This window comes from Phyllostomus discolor, chromosome 13 (assembly GCF_004126475.2).
Source record: "Phyllostomus discolor isolate MPI-MPIP mPhyDis1 chromosome 13, mPhyDis1.pri.v3, whole genome shotgun sequence".
NCBI lineage: Eukaryota > Metazoa > Chordata > Mammalia > Chiroptera > Phyllostomidae > Phyllostomus > Phyllostomus discolor.
The window spans coordinates 64,594,516-64,611,574 of record NC_040915.2 but is presented as its reverse complement, the minus strand read 5'-3'; the positions used below and the strand labels follow the sequence as shown (position 1 = coordinate 64,611,574).

General features: G+C 61.2%; 1 protein-coding gene across 2 annotated transcripts in view; it reads left to right on the top strand.

Annotated features, from left to right (window-relative positions):
- Positions 1 to 17,059, top strand: part of KIRREL3 (kirre like nephrin family adhesion molecule 3) — a 503,419-nt gene that overhangs the window by 462,434 nt on the left and 23,926 nt on the right. For both annotated transcript variants that reach the window (XM_028527883.2, XM_028527882.2), the window contains exons 7-9: positions 5,440 to 5,590; positions 11,528 to 11,633; positions 16,834 to 16,982. In XM_028527883.2, the coding sequence (XP_028383684.1) occupies positions 5,440 to 5,590; positions 11,528 to 11,633; positions 16,834 to 16,982 (406 nt within the window). The remainder of the gene's footprint in view (positions 1 to 5,439; positions 5,591 to 11,527; positions 11,634 to 16,833; positions 16,983 to 17,059) is intronic.

Sequence of the window (17,059 nt, the reverse complement as noted above, 5' to 3'; positions counted from 1 at the left end):
ATGAGTGACCGATCCAGAGACAGAGGCTGGGAGAGCGCGTGCACACAGCCAGGGGTGCCAGGTCCCGGGAGAGGCCATGCAGGGCATCACTAACTGCCCGGGTCTGAAGCCTCAGTATGGTTGTCACGGTGGATGGGTTGCTACGCCAGTGGGCCTGGGAGCTGGGCAGCCTCAATTTGAAGCCTAGCTTTGCCACCTTTTAGCTCCATGACCGTGGGCACGCTGCCTCACCGTGTGTGCCTCAGTGTCCCCATCTGTACAATGGGAGCAGTGGCACCTGCCTCAGTGGAGGGCTGCGAGGCTTGCATGAGAAGGGGTCTGGCAGAGCGAGCACACAGGAAGCATGGCCGTTGGGTGGCTGCCTGACCTCCCTTGACCCTCACAGGTGGCAAGCCCCCCCCCCCACCACGACCACCACCCACATGTCCTACAGGAGACAGTCAGCATTGTATAGAGCAGGCTTGGTGATCCTAAGACCTGGGTTTGACCCGAGTTCCATCCCCTGGTATGGTAACTGAAGCTCTCTGCCTCAGTTTCCCCTGCTGCAAAATGGCACAGTGATAACCACAGACACCTGTAAGGGCTGCTGGGAGACTCAAAGACAACCACGTCCGAAAGCACTCAGTAAAGGGCCCAGCGTAGAGTCAGAGCTCCACACACATTCGCTGCTGTTATGGGGTCCCTCCTCCGGGGCCTCGCCCAGCCCCGCTCTCCCAGGAGGTCGCACAGCTGCCCTGTGTGCAGAGAACACTCGTTCTGCTATTTCACCATGCGGCCAGCAGGGAACGCATGAGCTGGTAGGACTGAGGATGGCATCTCGGAGGAGGGCCAAGGCCCCTTGACCTGGGAGGAGAACCCCAGCACAGGCTCCCCTTCGTCACACGGCCACCAGAGCACCTGGCCTGGGTGAGCACCCAGGGCTCCCAGCAGGTGTCTGGGTGCAGAAGCATTGGAGCCTGGAGAGCCCAGAGCAAGGCCTCTCTCCAAGTCCTCCTGCTAGACACCCCCAGACTGGGGCCATCTTCTCTGTATGGCCCATGTCCACTGGCACCGGACTCACGCACACACACCGGGGGAGGCAGGGCAGGCTGTGGCAGCAGAGGGAAGACTGTAGGGGCTGAGCCCGGAGAGCCGTCTCCCCAGGGAGCCAGGTCCTGCTCCACCCGCTGCTTCACTCACAGCTGCCAGATGCAGGAACGAGGCCTGGGCGCTGGAGAGGGGCCGAGTCTCAGCACAGCCGTGTGCGCGTATCCACTTGGAAGGCCCTTACCCTCCAGCCCTGCTTCTCTGCTTCCTCCAGCGGCCTATCCAGCGGGCTGCCCACCGCCAGGACCGCGGGCCTCACTGGGCCCTGGATTACCACCCCCTCACCGGAGCCTAGCTCTTTCTCCCCACTAGTCACCCCAGCACCCCTCACGCCATCTGTCTATCTTAGGGGCCTGGAGTCCCTATGGGTGCCTGCGGCTTTCTCTGTGAAGGGCGCCACTCCTGGTCCCAGGGCATAAGGATTAGGGTCACTGCCGATGCAGGGTCTGGGCAGTTGGCCCTGCGCCAGCCTCACCTTCCCTTGCATCCCTATTCAAGCCACAGCATGACAACCAGCCCTAGAGGACTCCCCAGGCAGCTGTAACAAGGGGAGCAGAGAGATGATTAAAAAAACGGACAGTGGGAGGGGGAGCTGAGCTAGGAAGGTCGGAAGGGAGGCCTTGTTGCCAGGCAATTGGGTCTCACTCAAGGCCTCTGGAGTCTATTTGCATATCAGTGAGCATCCCCCTATTTAGCTGGGGGACTGGGGTCCTACCCACTGCATTCCCTCCAAACCTCTCTGCGCATCACCTGGGGTCCCCTGCAGGCATCACCAGGCCTCTGGTGTCCTGGGCTCAGCCTGGCTCTCCACCGCCCAGTGGACGCCCCAGGGACAGAGCAGAGGGGCCGCACTGGGCAGCCACACCCAGGGTGCGTTCTGTCCCTGGGTGGCCCAGCCTCCAGGGCCACTGCCACCTGGGAGCCAAGTGCCTGCCCTCGGGGGTGGGGCACAGACAGGAAGCAGCACCAGGGCAGGCACCTGGGCAGTACCAAAGCTCCTTGTACAAAGGCAGGGGGAGGAAGCCCATCTGTGAAGGTCACTGCCCTGGAGCACTCACCCCTGTGCCCGTGTCTCCTGTACGCCCCATCCCAGTCCACACCTGACACACAGATGGGCCAGTCCCACTGCATCCCCAAGAGCTGCCCACAGGGTCACCTGGGCAGCCTGGACTGGGATGTGGCAGCACCGCTAGTGCCACCAAGCCAGAGGGAGTGCTGCCCCAGGCCTTGGAAGTGGTGGTCCCAGAAAGGAAAGGCCCACCATTAACGATTCACTGGATGAGCTGACCTGCATACCAATGAAGGTTTCTGAAAAGGAGGTGGGGGCTGGGGCCCACAGCAAGTCCCCGGGGCCAAGTTCAGTGGAGGGAAGGAGCTGGGAGGGAAGGTGAAGTGGGGCCGTGACCAGAATCAGCAAACGGTAGAATGTTTGACCTCCTGGTACCTTCAAGGCCACGCAGAGCAAAGGTTCATTTGCATATGAGTAAAGGGAGGGTGCGTAAGAGAGGAAGGATGGAGAAGAGGAAGCGGAAAGGGGAGGTGAGAAGATTAGAAAGGAAAGAGGGAGGGAGATAACGAGGGCCAGCGTGGATGGAGGCCAGGCCCCGCCACCCCATGGACCGGCCCCTCCTGGGGGGCCCCAGACCTGGGAACCTCGCCCAGAGCCCGCCTGCCTCGCGCCCCCCAGTTCAATGAACGCATCTCCCTTTCCTCTAATTAGGTGGAACAAACAACTTGAACCAGAATTTTTATTTCCCAGAAAAGCACACGCCCGGACACAGTAAATATGTCATTAATCATCGTTCTGAGGCAGAGAAGCAGCCTGGGTTGGGGGGAGGGCGGTGGGGAGGCAATCCAGGGGCCTAATTAGGAGCGCGGGGGCTCCTGATTCCTCGCCCATCGGCACCCTGATGGCCCTGCCCTCCCCCACAAAGAGCAGATCCGTGGAAGGGCTCCCGGCCCAGTCAAACGTATTTAAATGTCCCTTGTTAGCACAACGGAAAAGTAAACAATGGGGGGGGGTGGGAATGACTCCTCCTTCTCCCCTCACATAGACTTACCCACCCCAGGTCTTACTTTCATCCAGGAAATTGTTCTTATCGCCTGGCTATTTATAGCAGGGCCAATCCCGCCCGCTGCTGTCAGGGCTGGGGCTCAACCCCTGCGTCTGACCCTCCCTCCCTCGCAGGCCCCCGGGCAGGTCCCTCTACTGGCCTCCCTCCAGTTCCGCACCCTGGCCCTTAGCCTGATCCCCTGGGTGCCCCAACCGCCCCGAGGCTGGCTCAGACTGGCCACATCCCTGTCCCCAACCCCTCTCCGAGGACCCCTCTGCCCAGGGCTGAGGCCGCCACCTGGTGATTCCCAGGGACGGATGTGCCCTGAGGCCTGGAGCCCCCAGCACCCGCTCAGGCCCAGGCAGTGTTCGGGCATCCAGAAGAAACAGTGCGGACGGCTGTCCTGCTCTCCGAATCCTTCCGACATCTCCGAGCCTGGCTTTGTCCACGCAGGATGCGCTGATCTGGGCAGAGCCTCGGGTCACGGTCCAGGGCTGGAGGCCACAAGCTTCGCCCCAGCTGAGAAGGACCAGGCTGACCTGCGGACCCAGAGAGCGGTCCCCACAGCCTCTGTGGTGCTGCTCACCACCCAGTGACCTTGAAGGCTACACAGAGGTTCTCACTGTTGCCACCTTTAAGTGGAGGTCATGCCAACCGCCTTCTGGCTCTCAGGGAGCTGCAGGGGGAGGCCCACGGCTGACAGTCATCATTCTCAAGTGCAAACCCCAGCCCTGCCCAGCAAGTTCCTGGCTCGCTTAGAACTCGGTTTTCTCTTCTGCTAAACAGAGATAATATGCCCTTCCTTCCGAGTGTGGCGAGATTAGAGACAATGCTGTGATTATCTTACAGAAGGTTCTGAGGAAGTAAAGACTATTATTCTATTCCCTGGCTCTGATCCTGGCAAAATAAGGCTGCGCTGGGCACCCATTTTCTGGAAGTAGCTAAGACCCTTCCCAGCATCAGCAGTCCCCCAGGGCCAACGGTCCCACCTGGGGAGTGGCCCTCCTTGCCCAACACCCCTCCTCGGCACACACCCACCTTAGTGGGCCACAGGTGGGCTCAGCTTCCAGAGCACCAAACTGATTGGGAGGGAACTGAAAAGGGGTGCAGGTGAGGGAGGGGGTGCAGCAACAATGGCGGGACTAGCTGCAGAATGACCTCATGGCACCATGGGAACAGGAATGGAAGATGGGAGCCAAAGGCCCGGGACCCGCATGAGTTTCCTGGGGTCCCCTAACCAAGTGCTCCACCTGAGGCTTAAAACAACTGAAATGCATTGTCTCTCAGCTGTGGAGGCCAGAAGTCTGCGCTGACAGATTTGACAGGACTGTGCCCCCTCCAACGGCCTAGGGAGACCGCCCCTGGCCCCTCCCAGCTCGGGGAGGCTCCCGGCTGCACGCCCTGGCTGGCGGCGTCCCTCCAGTCTCCACCCCCTCCTTCCCATGAGTCTCTCCTGTCTCCTCTACTCGTAAGGACACCGGTCATTGGATTTGGGGCCCATTCTAAATCCAGGATAATCTTGTCTGCAGATTATCAACAAATTACTAATTACTTCACTAATCTGCGAGGGCCCTATTCCCAAACGAGGTCCCGTGCTGAGGTTCCAGAGGGACATGAATCTGGGCAGGGACATGATTGAACCCACAACAGGACCCTCTGGCTCATTGCGCCTCCACCTTGAGGTATAAGTTTGGTCAAGCCCTGAACCTCTCTTGGTCTCCCCTGTTTGCTCACCTGTCACGTGGAAGATGATGGCATCTGTGCTGCCGATAACCTGGTCGGGGTGACAGTGAGGCCAGGAAGCAAAATGGTCCGACGAGTTGAAAGGGTTTGCATAGAAGAAGCAGTAAAAAGAGTCCATGTGCTCGGACTCTGCCCTCATCGCCCCCAGCCCGCCCTCACCCCGTGCCCCAAGCCGCACCCCTCAGACTCCGTCATCGCTGCTCGTGGCACTTGTCTCAGAGCTCCGTGCAGACCCAGCGGCCCCCCCTCACCCCGCCACAAAAGGCAGACAGATGGAGATCACCACAGTCCATGGGACTGCAGCCTCGTTTCCTTTGTCACGTGCGGTCAGCAAGTCCAGGTTGATGTTCACCCATGATGGGAAGCTTTCCTTTCTTCTGCAGCCCAGCACTCAGCCAGACCGGGGAGCTGAAGGTAACCCCAGCTCTGTGCAGAGACAGGCGCCCTGGGGTCCCGAGCTGCCCCCCTCCCATGCACAGGGCTCCCTCTTCCCGTAGCTGCCCAGGCCACCCCAGCCGAGTGACTCGGGGCCTTCTCTCCCTGCCCCGCCCCCCAGACCCTGCTTCGTGATGGCAAGCGTGAAAGCATCGTGAGCACCCTCTTCATCTCCCCTGGAGACGTGGAGAACGGGCAGAGCATCGTGTGCCGGGCCACCAACAAAGCCGTCCCCGGAGGGAAGGAGACCTCGGTCACCATCGACGTCCAGCGTGAGTATCCACCGGGCCTGGGCCGGGGAGAACGACGCCACCAGCCGGCACCCCTGCCTGGAGCTCGGGTGTTAGAAGGGACTCGGCCTGGCTGACCAGCTCCCCAGGCCCCACCCTGCTCCTTCAGACTCCCTCCCTGCAGGGCACCTGAGGCAGGCACGGGGTCAGACAGCTCCGGGGACTGGCCACGTTTGTGCTGGTGGGCACCCAAAGGGCCAGCATGTCCTTATTGTCACATGAAGTGAAAACATCTCAGGTGAGCTTCCTTGGCAAACGACGTGTTTAAGCCTCTTTCCTACACCTGTGTCAGGTGGAACTTCCACACCAGTAAATACCCTGGGCAGCCCCTGGGCAGCCCCTTGCCCCACTGGCCTCACCAGCTCACCCCACACACTCCCTGGGAGGGGAGGCCACAGCAGAGGTGCTGGGAGCTGATGGGGCCCTCAGGGTTCGAGACTTGGAGGATAGCGCCAGCATCTCTGGAGGGTCTGGAGGGCGCCCCTCCTGGGAGGGTCCCTCAAGGAGGGAAGAGGAAGAAGAGGCAGTCCATCCTTCGCATGTATTACCTCATTTAATCTGTACAACCACCACTTGGAGAAGGTATAGCTGTGGCCCCCGTCTGGGGAAACTTAGGCCCCCGAGGGCTAGTTAGCTTGCCCAAGGCCACGTAGGTTTCCCATGCGGGCAGAGCTGGTGCTGGTAAACCCTCCTCCATGCTTCCAAACACTGGGCCCTCGGCAAGTGTGCATTATTACCACAGCCACTACGAGCAGAGACTGTGCTTCAAAGCCATGCCAGCATCTCGTTCTGGAAGTCCCCTAACGGAGACCCCCACAGGCTCCCAAAGTGCCCGTCAGTACCCGCGGACAGAGGGGGGCTCAGCAAGGTGCCCAGTGGCCTTACTCTCAGCGCTGGGCCAGGCTAGGTTTCAGCTGTCAGCTCGCAGAAATCAGCTGGTCTTCCCTGACACCTGCCCGCTTCCCCCGCCCGCCCCTTGCTGGGGATCGTGGCGCCACCACGGGAGGCTGGCTGCCTGGGTCACAGGCGCTGAGCCACAAGGCTGGGGCTGCAGGCTCACGTTCATTTCCTCCTTATCGTTCTATTCCTTCTCAACCCAATTCATTGGAAAACACTTCCCAGCAGCCCTGGCTCATCCACGGCCTCTGGACTCCGCCCCACATGGCTCTCCAAGGCTCTGCGTCCTTGGGCTTTCTGAGCCTGTCTCCGGAGCCTGCAAGCAGACGTTCCCATGCAGGGTCTGCGTCCTTGCAGATGCCACTGACATTCCAGAGGGCAGAGGAATGGCTGGGATTCCAGACAGGCTTGCGGCAGATACCAGACATGGCTGCTGAGTTCTGGGAGAGGCTTTATCTTCACTGTCTTCATCACGCCAAGCGAGGGGTTTTCTTTCACTGCTCACTCAGTGAGAGCCAAGAACTATAGGGTTCTTGCCAAGCCTAGGACCAGGGCGGGGGGGGGGGGGGGCGGGTGTAAGTTCAAGGGTCAGCCTGAGGGGGAGGCCCCTCCCCCAGCCCCAGGCCAGCTCCTGGCTCCCCACACCCACCTGCTTCTTCCGTGCGGCAGCCGAGACACAGAGCAAGCAGCAGGCCCAGCGGTGGAGGGGAAGCTGGGTGCTGTGGGCTTCAGGGGGTCCGGCATCCAGAAAGGCCCCCCCCGCCCACGAGCCGTGCAGACCCAAGCGTGCGGCTCCATCCGGGGACTCCAGTTCCTTGTCCGATTGCACCGAATGGCGTCCGAGGTGCCCTCCCGCCACAGGACTGACCACAGATCAGAGCTCTCTGCAGACACAAGCCAAACCTGGGAGGAACGAGGGTGGGAGGCACAAGACACCCAAGTCCCCGACCGCCAAGCTGCTGGCCATGGCCACTGCGCACCCCTTCCTGCCTCTCCCCTGCAGTCTCCAGGCTGGTGGGAGGCACGGGCCAGCTACGAACCCCGCATGGAAGAACCCCCTGCTCAGCTCCCACAGCAGCAGCAGCCTGGGCCTGGGCAGGGAGGCCTTCGAGCGGCAGTGCTTCTGGCCCTGGCTGTTACCCACCCACCAGGGGGAGCTCTCCTGTCAACCAGAGAGTCGCCACCACACGACAGCCCTCCACCCATTAAACGCCATCACTCTCAGGGCACTCTGATGAGACGATCGATTTACGGAGCGCACAGATGACAGCCTGCGTCTGAGGAGGACGTTGCATGGCCAGGCCTCTGGGTGCCACCTGCCTTTCTTCCGAGGACGTCTCTGCCCCATGAGGAGGGAGGCGTGGGGATGAGCTCCGGTTGGGGCTTAGAATCCAGGGGCCTGGCTTCATAGCCCCGCCCACCCGCAGAAGTGCAGGTCAGTGGTTAAGGCCACGTCCTCCCTCTCGGTTTGAACATGGCTCTGCCCAGGCTGCCCCGGTTATTGACCCTCTCTGTGCCTCAGTTTCCTCATTAGTATACAGAGGTAACGCTGCTTCCCTCATAGGATTGCCATGGGGTCACCTTAAATCGTTCAGAGGGTCACCTTGGCACCATGCCTGGTGCAGGGTGAGCCCCTTGCACCTGTCAGCTGCTATAGCCATGCAGTCAGGGGTGTGGGGCTGCCTCCCCCAGGGCACCCCCCAGCCCCAAAAGGGGAGAGGTCTCCATCCAATCGTCCTCTCCCAAAAGGCATTTTGTGTGTTCGTGCCAAGCAGAAACACAGGCTCTCTCCACCCACACCGCCCCTCTTCCTCCCTCCACTTGCTCACCTGTTCGCTCAGCGAGCGCCCCACCGTTCTGACCCCACCATGGGCGGGGGGTCAGAGCCGCCTTTGCAAACCTGCTCGTTTTCCCCGCCAACCGAGAAGCACCCACACTCAGCAAAAGCACATTTGTCGTTTGTTTTCCTTGGTCTTTATATGTTGCCCAACGGAAGGCACAGTCCCCAGATTGAGTCACAGGAGAGAAAACTTCGCCCCCCCAAACCTCGCCACATCTGGACTCTGCCTCCAGCTGCCAAGTTGCAAATGGATGTGCTACAAAATCACTAAGTCACGGAATTTCTCTCTTTCCCGCCCCCTCCTCCACGTAGCGCTTCCCCCGAACACACGCGCGCACCCCCGCTGCTGACGGGAACACTGGCAGACTCTCAGCCGCAACATCTGTTCGGTGCGGTCTCGGCTCCACCAGCTACATCAAAGCTGCCCTCTGCGTGCTATGCAGCCGACATCACAAGTGGGATTAAAATCATGCTTAATAGTTGGATATGACATAAACTATTTATGGAGCCTGGTAGGCTCCTGAAAATTCATACCTGCACATCCAGGGGAGAGGGCCGGAGAGAGGGATGCAAGGGCCTGTGGGCCAGGCAGGGAGGCTCCGTGAAGCTGGGAAGTGTGAATGCTTCCTGGAGGCCCCTCCTCCTGAGGCCCCGCCGGAAAGGCCTGCGTTGAGGATGTTGCAAAGAGGCAGGGAGCTGCAAGAGACTGTTTCTGCAGGATAAACTGAGAGTGACAGGTACGAGGTGGAGGAGGGGCCCCATAGGTATGTGCTCCAGCCCCCTGCCCCCAAGACCCTTCCTTTGACAAAGGACACCCAGGTGGGGATGGGCCTCCCAGAACTGTGCCCACCCCCCACCCCAGTTTCTGTGCTGGGTTTCTAGATTCTGTCAAACTGGCACCATCACCCCCTCAGACAAGAGTGAGGTGGGTGGAGGACTTCTTAATGTGAAGACGGCAGCCAGGTCCAGACGGCCATTACCAAACCCCTGTACCCCAGAACATGCTTCTGCAGCCCTCAGTGAGGTGCAGGCTCCTCCCGGGCCTCCACACGTCCGGGGGCACCCAGCTTGGCCGGCTAGCCCTGCACAGAAGGAGGGCTGGGACTCCTGACCCGTCCCAGCCTGGAAACTGGTTGTCCTGGGCAGGGGGCAGCACTCACCTGACGGGCAGCATCTGGGAGTGGTTGCAGGGGCCTGGGGGTCCTGGCTCTCCAGGGAGGTGGAAGGAGAGCTCTCATGGCCAGTCCTTGACACATGCACATCTTCGTGACAACTTGAACTACGCTTTGAACAGCAAGATCGAGGCCGTTCAAATACCTGTGATCTCCCTGGGAATGCTCCAGGAAAAGGAGGGCAAGCCGGCTGACCCAGGAGCAGATGCTTCAAGGATGGAGGTCCCCATCAGGAGCTGGGGGATAAAGCAGGAGCACAGGTGCCTGGCACGGTCGGCCACCTGCTGCTCAGGAGCCCGTGTCTCAACAAGCTGTCTGTCTGCAGAAAGCTGTGCAGCCCCAGCCCATGGGCCCCTCCCAGGCCCCAGCCCCCAGACCCAGTGCCGGGGAAGGAAGGCCTGGCTGGCTGGGGCACCCCCAGGGCAGGGGGAGCCAGGCCTACGACTCCCGGAGCGGCGCGGGACCCCGCCGGCCATTGCCAGCAGGACTCGGGCGGGCAGGCTGGAGTTCTGGTCCCCTTCTGGGGACCTTCCCCTGCACCCAGAGGGGTCAGCAGTTTTTCTCAGTGGTCCCTGAGCAACTGGCTTCTTTACTGCTTTTTTTCTGAAAATGGGCTGAACCCCTGGGAAATCCTAATATCTTCCAGCACTTTTCTCTGCTTATTGGTGAGGACAGGCTCAAAGAGGCGGCCCAGGCCAGGCCACACGGCCATGCTGCCCTCTGAACTCACCTGGAGTTGAACTGCAGCCAGACTCCACACCATGACACAAAGGGAATGGGCACTGGCTGTCCTCGCCCCTCCCTGGGGTGTGGACACCAGGGACACCAAAGCCTGGGAGCCGGGGGCATGGGTGACACCAGCTTGGGGTGAAGGTCCCAAGCCAGCCCCCCCAAGCTCAGGAGGGCCTCCTGCCTCCAAGCCGTTCCCTGAGCTGACACCCACCTCTCTCTCTCTCTGCTGTGGATCCCTCCGCCTCGACGTCTCTCAGCGCCTCCTTCTCCCTCTCTCTTGTCTCTGCTCCTCATTAGTTAGTTGGGTCTGCTTCCCCAGCCCTCCGCCACTTTCCATTTCTGTCTGCTTGTCTCCCTTGCTCCTTCTGCGTCTGGTCTGAAATCTTGGTCTGATTATGTTTCCTGGCGTGTGTCACTCTCTCTGTGTGTCTCTCTCCGTCTCTCTGCTTCTCGGTGTTTCTCTGGGTTTTTTTTATTTCCTCTGCGCTTCTCAGTCTCTCTCTCTCTCTCTGTCTCCCTCTCTCTCCCGCTCCAAGTCTCCCTCCCGTGTAAGCGGCTCCATGCCTGCCTCCCGTCCCTGGTGTGCAGACCCCCCTGCGTGTCTCTCCGTCTCAGCTCCCTGTCTCCTCCACCTCCCACCATTTAGCACTTTAGAGCTTCTCCTCATTGAAGGATGGAGCCAAGCGGGCCTGGGGAGCGAGGGCTGGGCGACACCACCAGTCAGAATGCAGACGAGATGATTAGGCTGATGAAAGGGTGTAAATGCCACTTTGAAGTGAAGAGAGGCACCAGAACCTTTGCACAAAGAGATACCAATCAGACTTTCCAAAGAGGACAGTTTGTATGTAAATGGGCGTCGGTGTCCCCACTCCCCCTCGTGCCTCTTGCGCGCCCTCCTCCCCCTCCTCTCTGAAGCGTTCTGTTCTCTCTAAAAGCTGGAAGGTGGGCAGCGTGGTCCGGAAGCCAGGCAGCCATGCTTCAACTGGCTGTCCACTTAAACACCAGGCTTTGAATCCACAGACAGAGCCCTGACCCCGCCACCAGGGCAGCCTGAGGCAACACCTCCAGGGAGTGGGGGAGCCCCTGCTGAAGCCCCCAGCTTCCTGGGGACCACGGCAGGCGGTGCTGCTCTGAGGATCCCCACGGTGGTCGGTGGTCGAACCTCTGGCCTTTACCCTCCGTGTCACCCAGGGGGTCTCCTGGGGTCTTCCTGCCTCGCTCCTCCCCAAGCCGTGGACACAGCTCCCTCGTCCACAAAAGAATCTCTTCTCTCCGCAGACCCCCCGCTCGTCAACCTGTCCGTGGAGCCACAGCCCGTGCTGGAAGACAACGTCGTCACCTTCCACTGCTCTGCCAAGGCCAACCCGGCGGTCACCCAGTACAGGTCAGAGCCGCTGCTGCGAAGGCACGGACTCCCCACCCCTGCCTAGCCCGAGAGCTGTCACTGTGTCGCGGGCACCCATGCGCAGCGCTCGGTTTGCTGTGGGGGCCCCACATCCTTCTCCGCACCCGCCACCCCATCCACCTCGGGCCAGGCGAAGACCCCTTCCCTCCTGCCTCCCCCCACACGCTGGCCAGGTGGGATGCCTCTCCTTTGTGCACACATACGCTCCCATCCCACCCCACCGGAGAGAGCAGGGGTCATTCCTCTGTCTGAATAGCTTGTGGGTCCCTTTTTTCTGAAACGAGGGAGAAAGGACCAGGAAAAAAAAAGTTAAAACAACCAGGGAACCAGTCAGAGCAGCATCTGGATTCCAGTCTTGTGTCCCCAAACTGTTCCCCTGGACAGAGTGGGGTTTCTGGGACAGCTGGCCCTCTGCAGCGGCACCTGGGACCCGTCGCAGCCCCGGCGCAGCCTCACTGCCGTTCCGCTGACGGAGCTTCTCCGAGGCAGGCACTGCAGTCTGGGTCACGCATGCTCTCGGCATGGGGCAGAGCCTGTGCGCCAGGCACTGGTTCTCCAGAACGTGAGCCAGCTGCCTGCGGAGACACACAGAGCTGCTCCCCTGGGCTCCTTCCAGCCTGGGCACCATCGCCACGTGACACCTGGGGACGAGGGACCTCAGGGGCTCTCGTGGGCAGAGTGGGGCCTCGCCTCCCAGCCAGCCTCACCATGGCCCTACCCCCACCCCCTCCCTTTCTACCACCCCAGACCTGATGGAGGAGCCCAGAGTGTGGCCTGTGCCACTGAAATGGGCTATTAAGCAGCAGCAGCAGCCAGCACCAGAGATGCTAATGGTCTCAAAGTGGAAATATGCTGGCCATGTGGGTGGGGGACGGGGAAGGCAGAGAGGCAGTGCAGCCCGGGAGGCAGAAGCAGAGGTAATGGGCCAAAGAGGCAGCCAGAGGCTCAGGCTGGACGTAAGCCATCGCCCCCTGCAGTGCAGGTAATGAAACAACATGGGGACGGGAAACGGGGAAAGACCGAGTCTTTTTAAGCAGGATGAAAATCCATCTGTCCTGCCCGATTTAGCTGTTCACTGGGTTGGGGGATCCCTGGAGTCGTGCAGCCCAGGAGGCCCCAGGGCAGGTCTGGGTTGGCTGGGACCCAGCGTCTGTCTGGAAGTGACAAGGACGCAGGAGGAAGCACTCAGAGAAACCATTTTTCTGGGCTCCGGCGCCACGCCCGCCAGGCCCAGCTCCTCTCAACAAGGCAGGCTGTTCTCTGAGGTCTGCTCTCTGCTCACGACCCCTAAACGCCAGGTGCCACGCGCCCAGAGGGGACCCCTAATGCCAGTTTCACAGGCAGCCCCTCGTGCACACAGCCCACAGGGGGGTGGGGGGCCAGGCGCAGCCCACAGGGACCCCCACAGTGTCCTGGAATGCCTAGACCAGAGCAGAGAGCTGCCACCTCCCATTTCTCCCCACCTCGAGGTGGCTCTGGGTCCACTGAGGACCTAGTTACCGAAGCAGGGCGGGAGCAGGGCTGCGCTCAGGGCCCAGCCTCATCCTGCACTTGGCCCCTGCTCCACCAGCCCGCATGGGCGAGCAGGCACCCCAGGAACCAGGCTCCTGGGCCTGAGCCCCGGGTCACCCCTCTAGCAGCGGTGACGGCTGTAGTAGGGTGTGTGTGTGCCTGCAGAGAGAGGCCGTGAGCAGGTGGGTGGGGCGTGAGAGTGGCAGTCAGGGAGTCCAGTGAGGGGGAAAGGGCAGCTCATTGCACTGTTCTTGCAACTTTTCTATAATTTCAAAGTCTTTTTAAACTAAAGAGTTAACAAATAAACAAGCAGACAAACAAGCAGAGACCCTGAGGGCCTCCCTGGGCTCCGGATCTCCCGGGGGTCCTGCCATCCCCTCCATCCCACCCTGCCGATCCCGGTCACAGGTCCGCCCACCCACAGAGGGGCCGTCAGGGGGCCGGGTGGGCTCCCCACAGGTGGGCACTTGTCCTCGTCACCTGCCCCGTGGCCTTCTGATCAGCCAAAGATCCTGAGAACCTGGGAGCCTCAGAGTGGATCCGGCTCCCTCCAGGGAGCCCCACTGGGTGGCTTGGGGAAGAAGGGGGAGGGGGATGTGGAGAGAGGCGGTGGGGGCGCCTGAGCCCACCCACGCCCTCCGGGCCTCTGGCTTCAGGGAGGTCTCGCCCAGCAGGTTGCCCTGGACGCCTCCTTGGGATCCAGGAGGAAAGCCTTAAGCAAGTCTCGTCACATAAGCACATTGATTTTCCCAATTGACTTTGACAAGATTACAGAGATCTTTGTGTCTTTTCTCCATTCCTCCCGATTGCTTCCTCCCTGTTTTACATGAAAGGCTGTGATCTTAGAAATTAGCGATGCCCTCCGAGCCCAGAACGGGGGCACAGGGTGGGCATGGGAGCACATGCAGCCAGGTTCGCTGTCACTGTGGTCACCCCTCGGGGCCAGGAGCCTGGGTGAGAACAGGCCCGGGCACAGCAGCACTGAGTCCGCCTCCCGCCTGCTTCCCCTCTGAGGCTCGCTCAGGGCCCTGCAGGCACAGGGAGGGGACCGACACCCAACATGCAACTGGGGGCTACATGAGGACTGCCGGCAGGTGGTGACACACCAGGCCCCTGGTTCTGTGATGCAAATAGCTCCCCCTCTTACCTTCGCTTGGGTCACGTTGATTGGGAAAGGCTTATCCAGCCCCTCCACCACCACCACTCCTGTTCCGAGGTGCTAGAAGAGGCAGGGAGTAGTGGGTGAGGGGTGGGAGGGTGAAGGGATGAGAGAAGAGAGTAGCAGGAGGAAGTTAAGCAAGGAACCAAGAGAAGAAAGAAGAGCTAAGGGAAACGGCGTGGGGGGGAGGGCGGCGGGGCAGTCTTCACCCCCTGGTTTACCCTGGATCTTGTGCCTCAATGGGTGGTTTCAAGTTCTGGAAGCATACCCACGAGAGGAGTTTTTTGGTGAGGGGGGAACCCCATGGGGGGAAGAAGACTGGTAGAGTGAGATGTGAGCAGCAGACTCTCCGGGTGCCCCAAAAGGCTCCATCCCCCCAGCCAGCCTCTGCCATGACCCTGGGAGGGGCGATTCCAAGATCGCCTCCTGCCACCCCCTCTGCTCCAGGGCAGGGACAGACTTGGGGTGCTCGGGGCCACCTCTGAGCAGATGGCTGGGTTCCGACCACACGGCTCTGCCAGGGACAGAGGACTTAGTCCCCAGCTGTCCCAACGGTCCCCACCCTGCAGTTCTGAACAACTCCAAGCCCAGCGACCCTGCCCTCCTCCCAGCCCTACCAGCTCCTGGGCATCCCCCCGCCGGGGGGGTGCTGCAGCGACCCCCGCACTGCAGCAGGGTGGAAGGAGTAGGGGCTGGACCCCCGTCCCCAGCCACGAGTCTGGGACTGAGTTCATCTGCCTCAGGCAGGGGCTGCGCCCATTAAGTCCGGTCATTAAATTAAAGTTAGAAATTGAAGTGATTCATGAGTAACTCATAATGGTTTGTTGCGAAGCTCCTTAAGCACTCAGGGAGCATGGTTTGCTCTGTTGTTAAACTGTAGTTGTTATTATTAATCGTGTTCTTAATAATTACCCGGTGTTAATTCATAATAATAACCGCATGGTGCCAGCCTGGGAGCAATGTGTGGTGCTGGGAGATGGCCGCTCCTGGGGCTGCAGGGACGGCTGCTGGCGGGAGGGGCCGAGGACAGCCAGCCAGCCCCCCCGCCCCCCGCCCCGCGTCCACCCAGAACCGGCTCCTGGAATGAGAGGGAGTGCAGTGAAGGCAGCACCCACAGGGAGGCTGTGGTTGCAGGAACTGTGGTCACCGGTAACAGTGTGGGGGCCAAAGAACCCCTCCAGCTCCGGGAAAGACGGGCACCCCGAAACAGCTGGACCTGCAGGAAGAGCCAGGCAGTTTTGTCATTTTAAAAAGGGAGTGTTGTCCACAGTGGAATTAAACCTGGGGCAGCTGTGAACCCCCCCGGGCCTGCACACACCCAGACACACCCCGGAGGCCACCAGCAGCCTCCCCACAGGTCGCAGGGCTGGTCCAGGGATGCACGTCCCTGGGCCAGGACCAGGACAGGCCCGAGGCTCCTCTGTCTCTCCCCGCCTCTGTCGGTGCTGATGGCTCGGGGGATAGGGGGGAGGGAATTGGCTGACGAATGATGTTGGCACAGCCCCAGCTGGTGTGGTTCAGTGGATTGAGTGCCGGCCTGTGAACCTAAGGGTCAGTCGTTCGATTCCCAGTCAGGGCACATGCCTGGGTTGCAAGCCAAGCCCCCAGTGGGGGCATGTGACAGGCAACCACACATTGATGGTTCTCTCCCTCCCTTCCCCTCTCTCTAAAAATAAATAAATAAAATCTTTAAAAAAGAAAGAAAGAAGTCGGCACAGCCTTCTTCCTGCCACCCTGACCAAACCAGGACAGACGGAGGAGCCCAGGCCTCTGAGGGGCGAAGGCAGGGCAAGAGGGAGAAACTAGATCGAAAAAAGAGCAAGTGCCATCCCTGGGGGTGGGGGATGGGCTGAAAGGGAGAGAGGGGCCCGACTCTGGGGACAGTGTCAGGGGCGGTCAGGGCAGGAGAGCTAGGAGAACGGGCTGAGTGCGAGGGGCCGTCGGAGCCCCTGGCGAACACCGTCCACCAGCCTCTCGCCTCGTCTGGAACCCAGCTTCCCGGAGCCGCGCTTCTGTGCGTGAGCCTGCAGGCAGGTGAGCGTGCACGGGCTCGGGCCACTAGACCTTGGCCTCTGAGGCCACGGACTTCGTCTCCCTCTCCAACGTGGCCCTGGACGGGGTCCCCAACACAGCTCAGAGCAGGTGGACGAGCTGCCTGGGTGCTGACCATCAGGCTACCCACTGCCTGGGCGGCCAGAGGGGCTGACCGACGGCACGATCAAACCACCTCCCTCCAGAGTGACCCACCCATCCAGCGCCACTGACCACCTGGGGACCTCAGACCGAAGCTGGCCCCCCAACTGCTCCCCAGCCCCGGGAGTAACCCCTCTATGGAGACTTCCTCTGAGGGACCCCACAGGGCCGGCCCCAGGCTGTCCCAGGCCACGCCTCCTTTCTCCGCGGGCGCTCGGCTCCCAGAGGAAAGCGCCCCGGGCCGGGCTGCCGGGCTGGCCAGGGAGACGTCCTTGCTGCCAGAGGCCACAGCAGCCTGCGGGGCCTGTGTTGCAGGTGGGCCAAGCGGGGCCAGATCATCAAGGAGGCGTCGGGAGAAGTGTACCGGACCGCCGTGGACTACACGTACTTCTCCGAGCCCGTCTCCTGCGAGGTGACCAACGCCCTGGGCAGCACCAACATCAGCCGCACCGTGGACGTCTACTGTGAGTGCCGCTGCCTGGGGGCTCCGGGGCACGGCCCGGGGGTCTCCGCTCAGGGCCAGGGGACCGCCTGTGCTGGG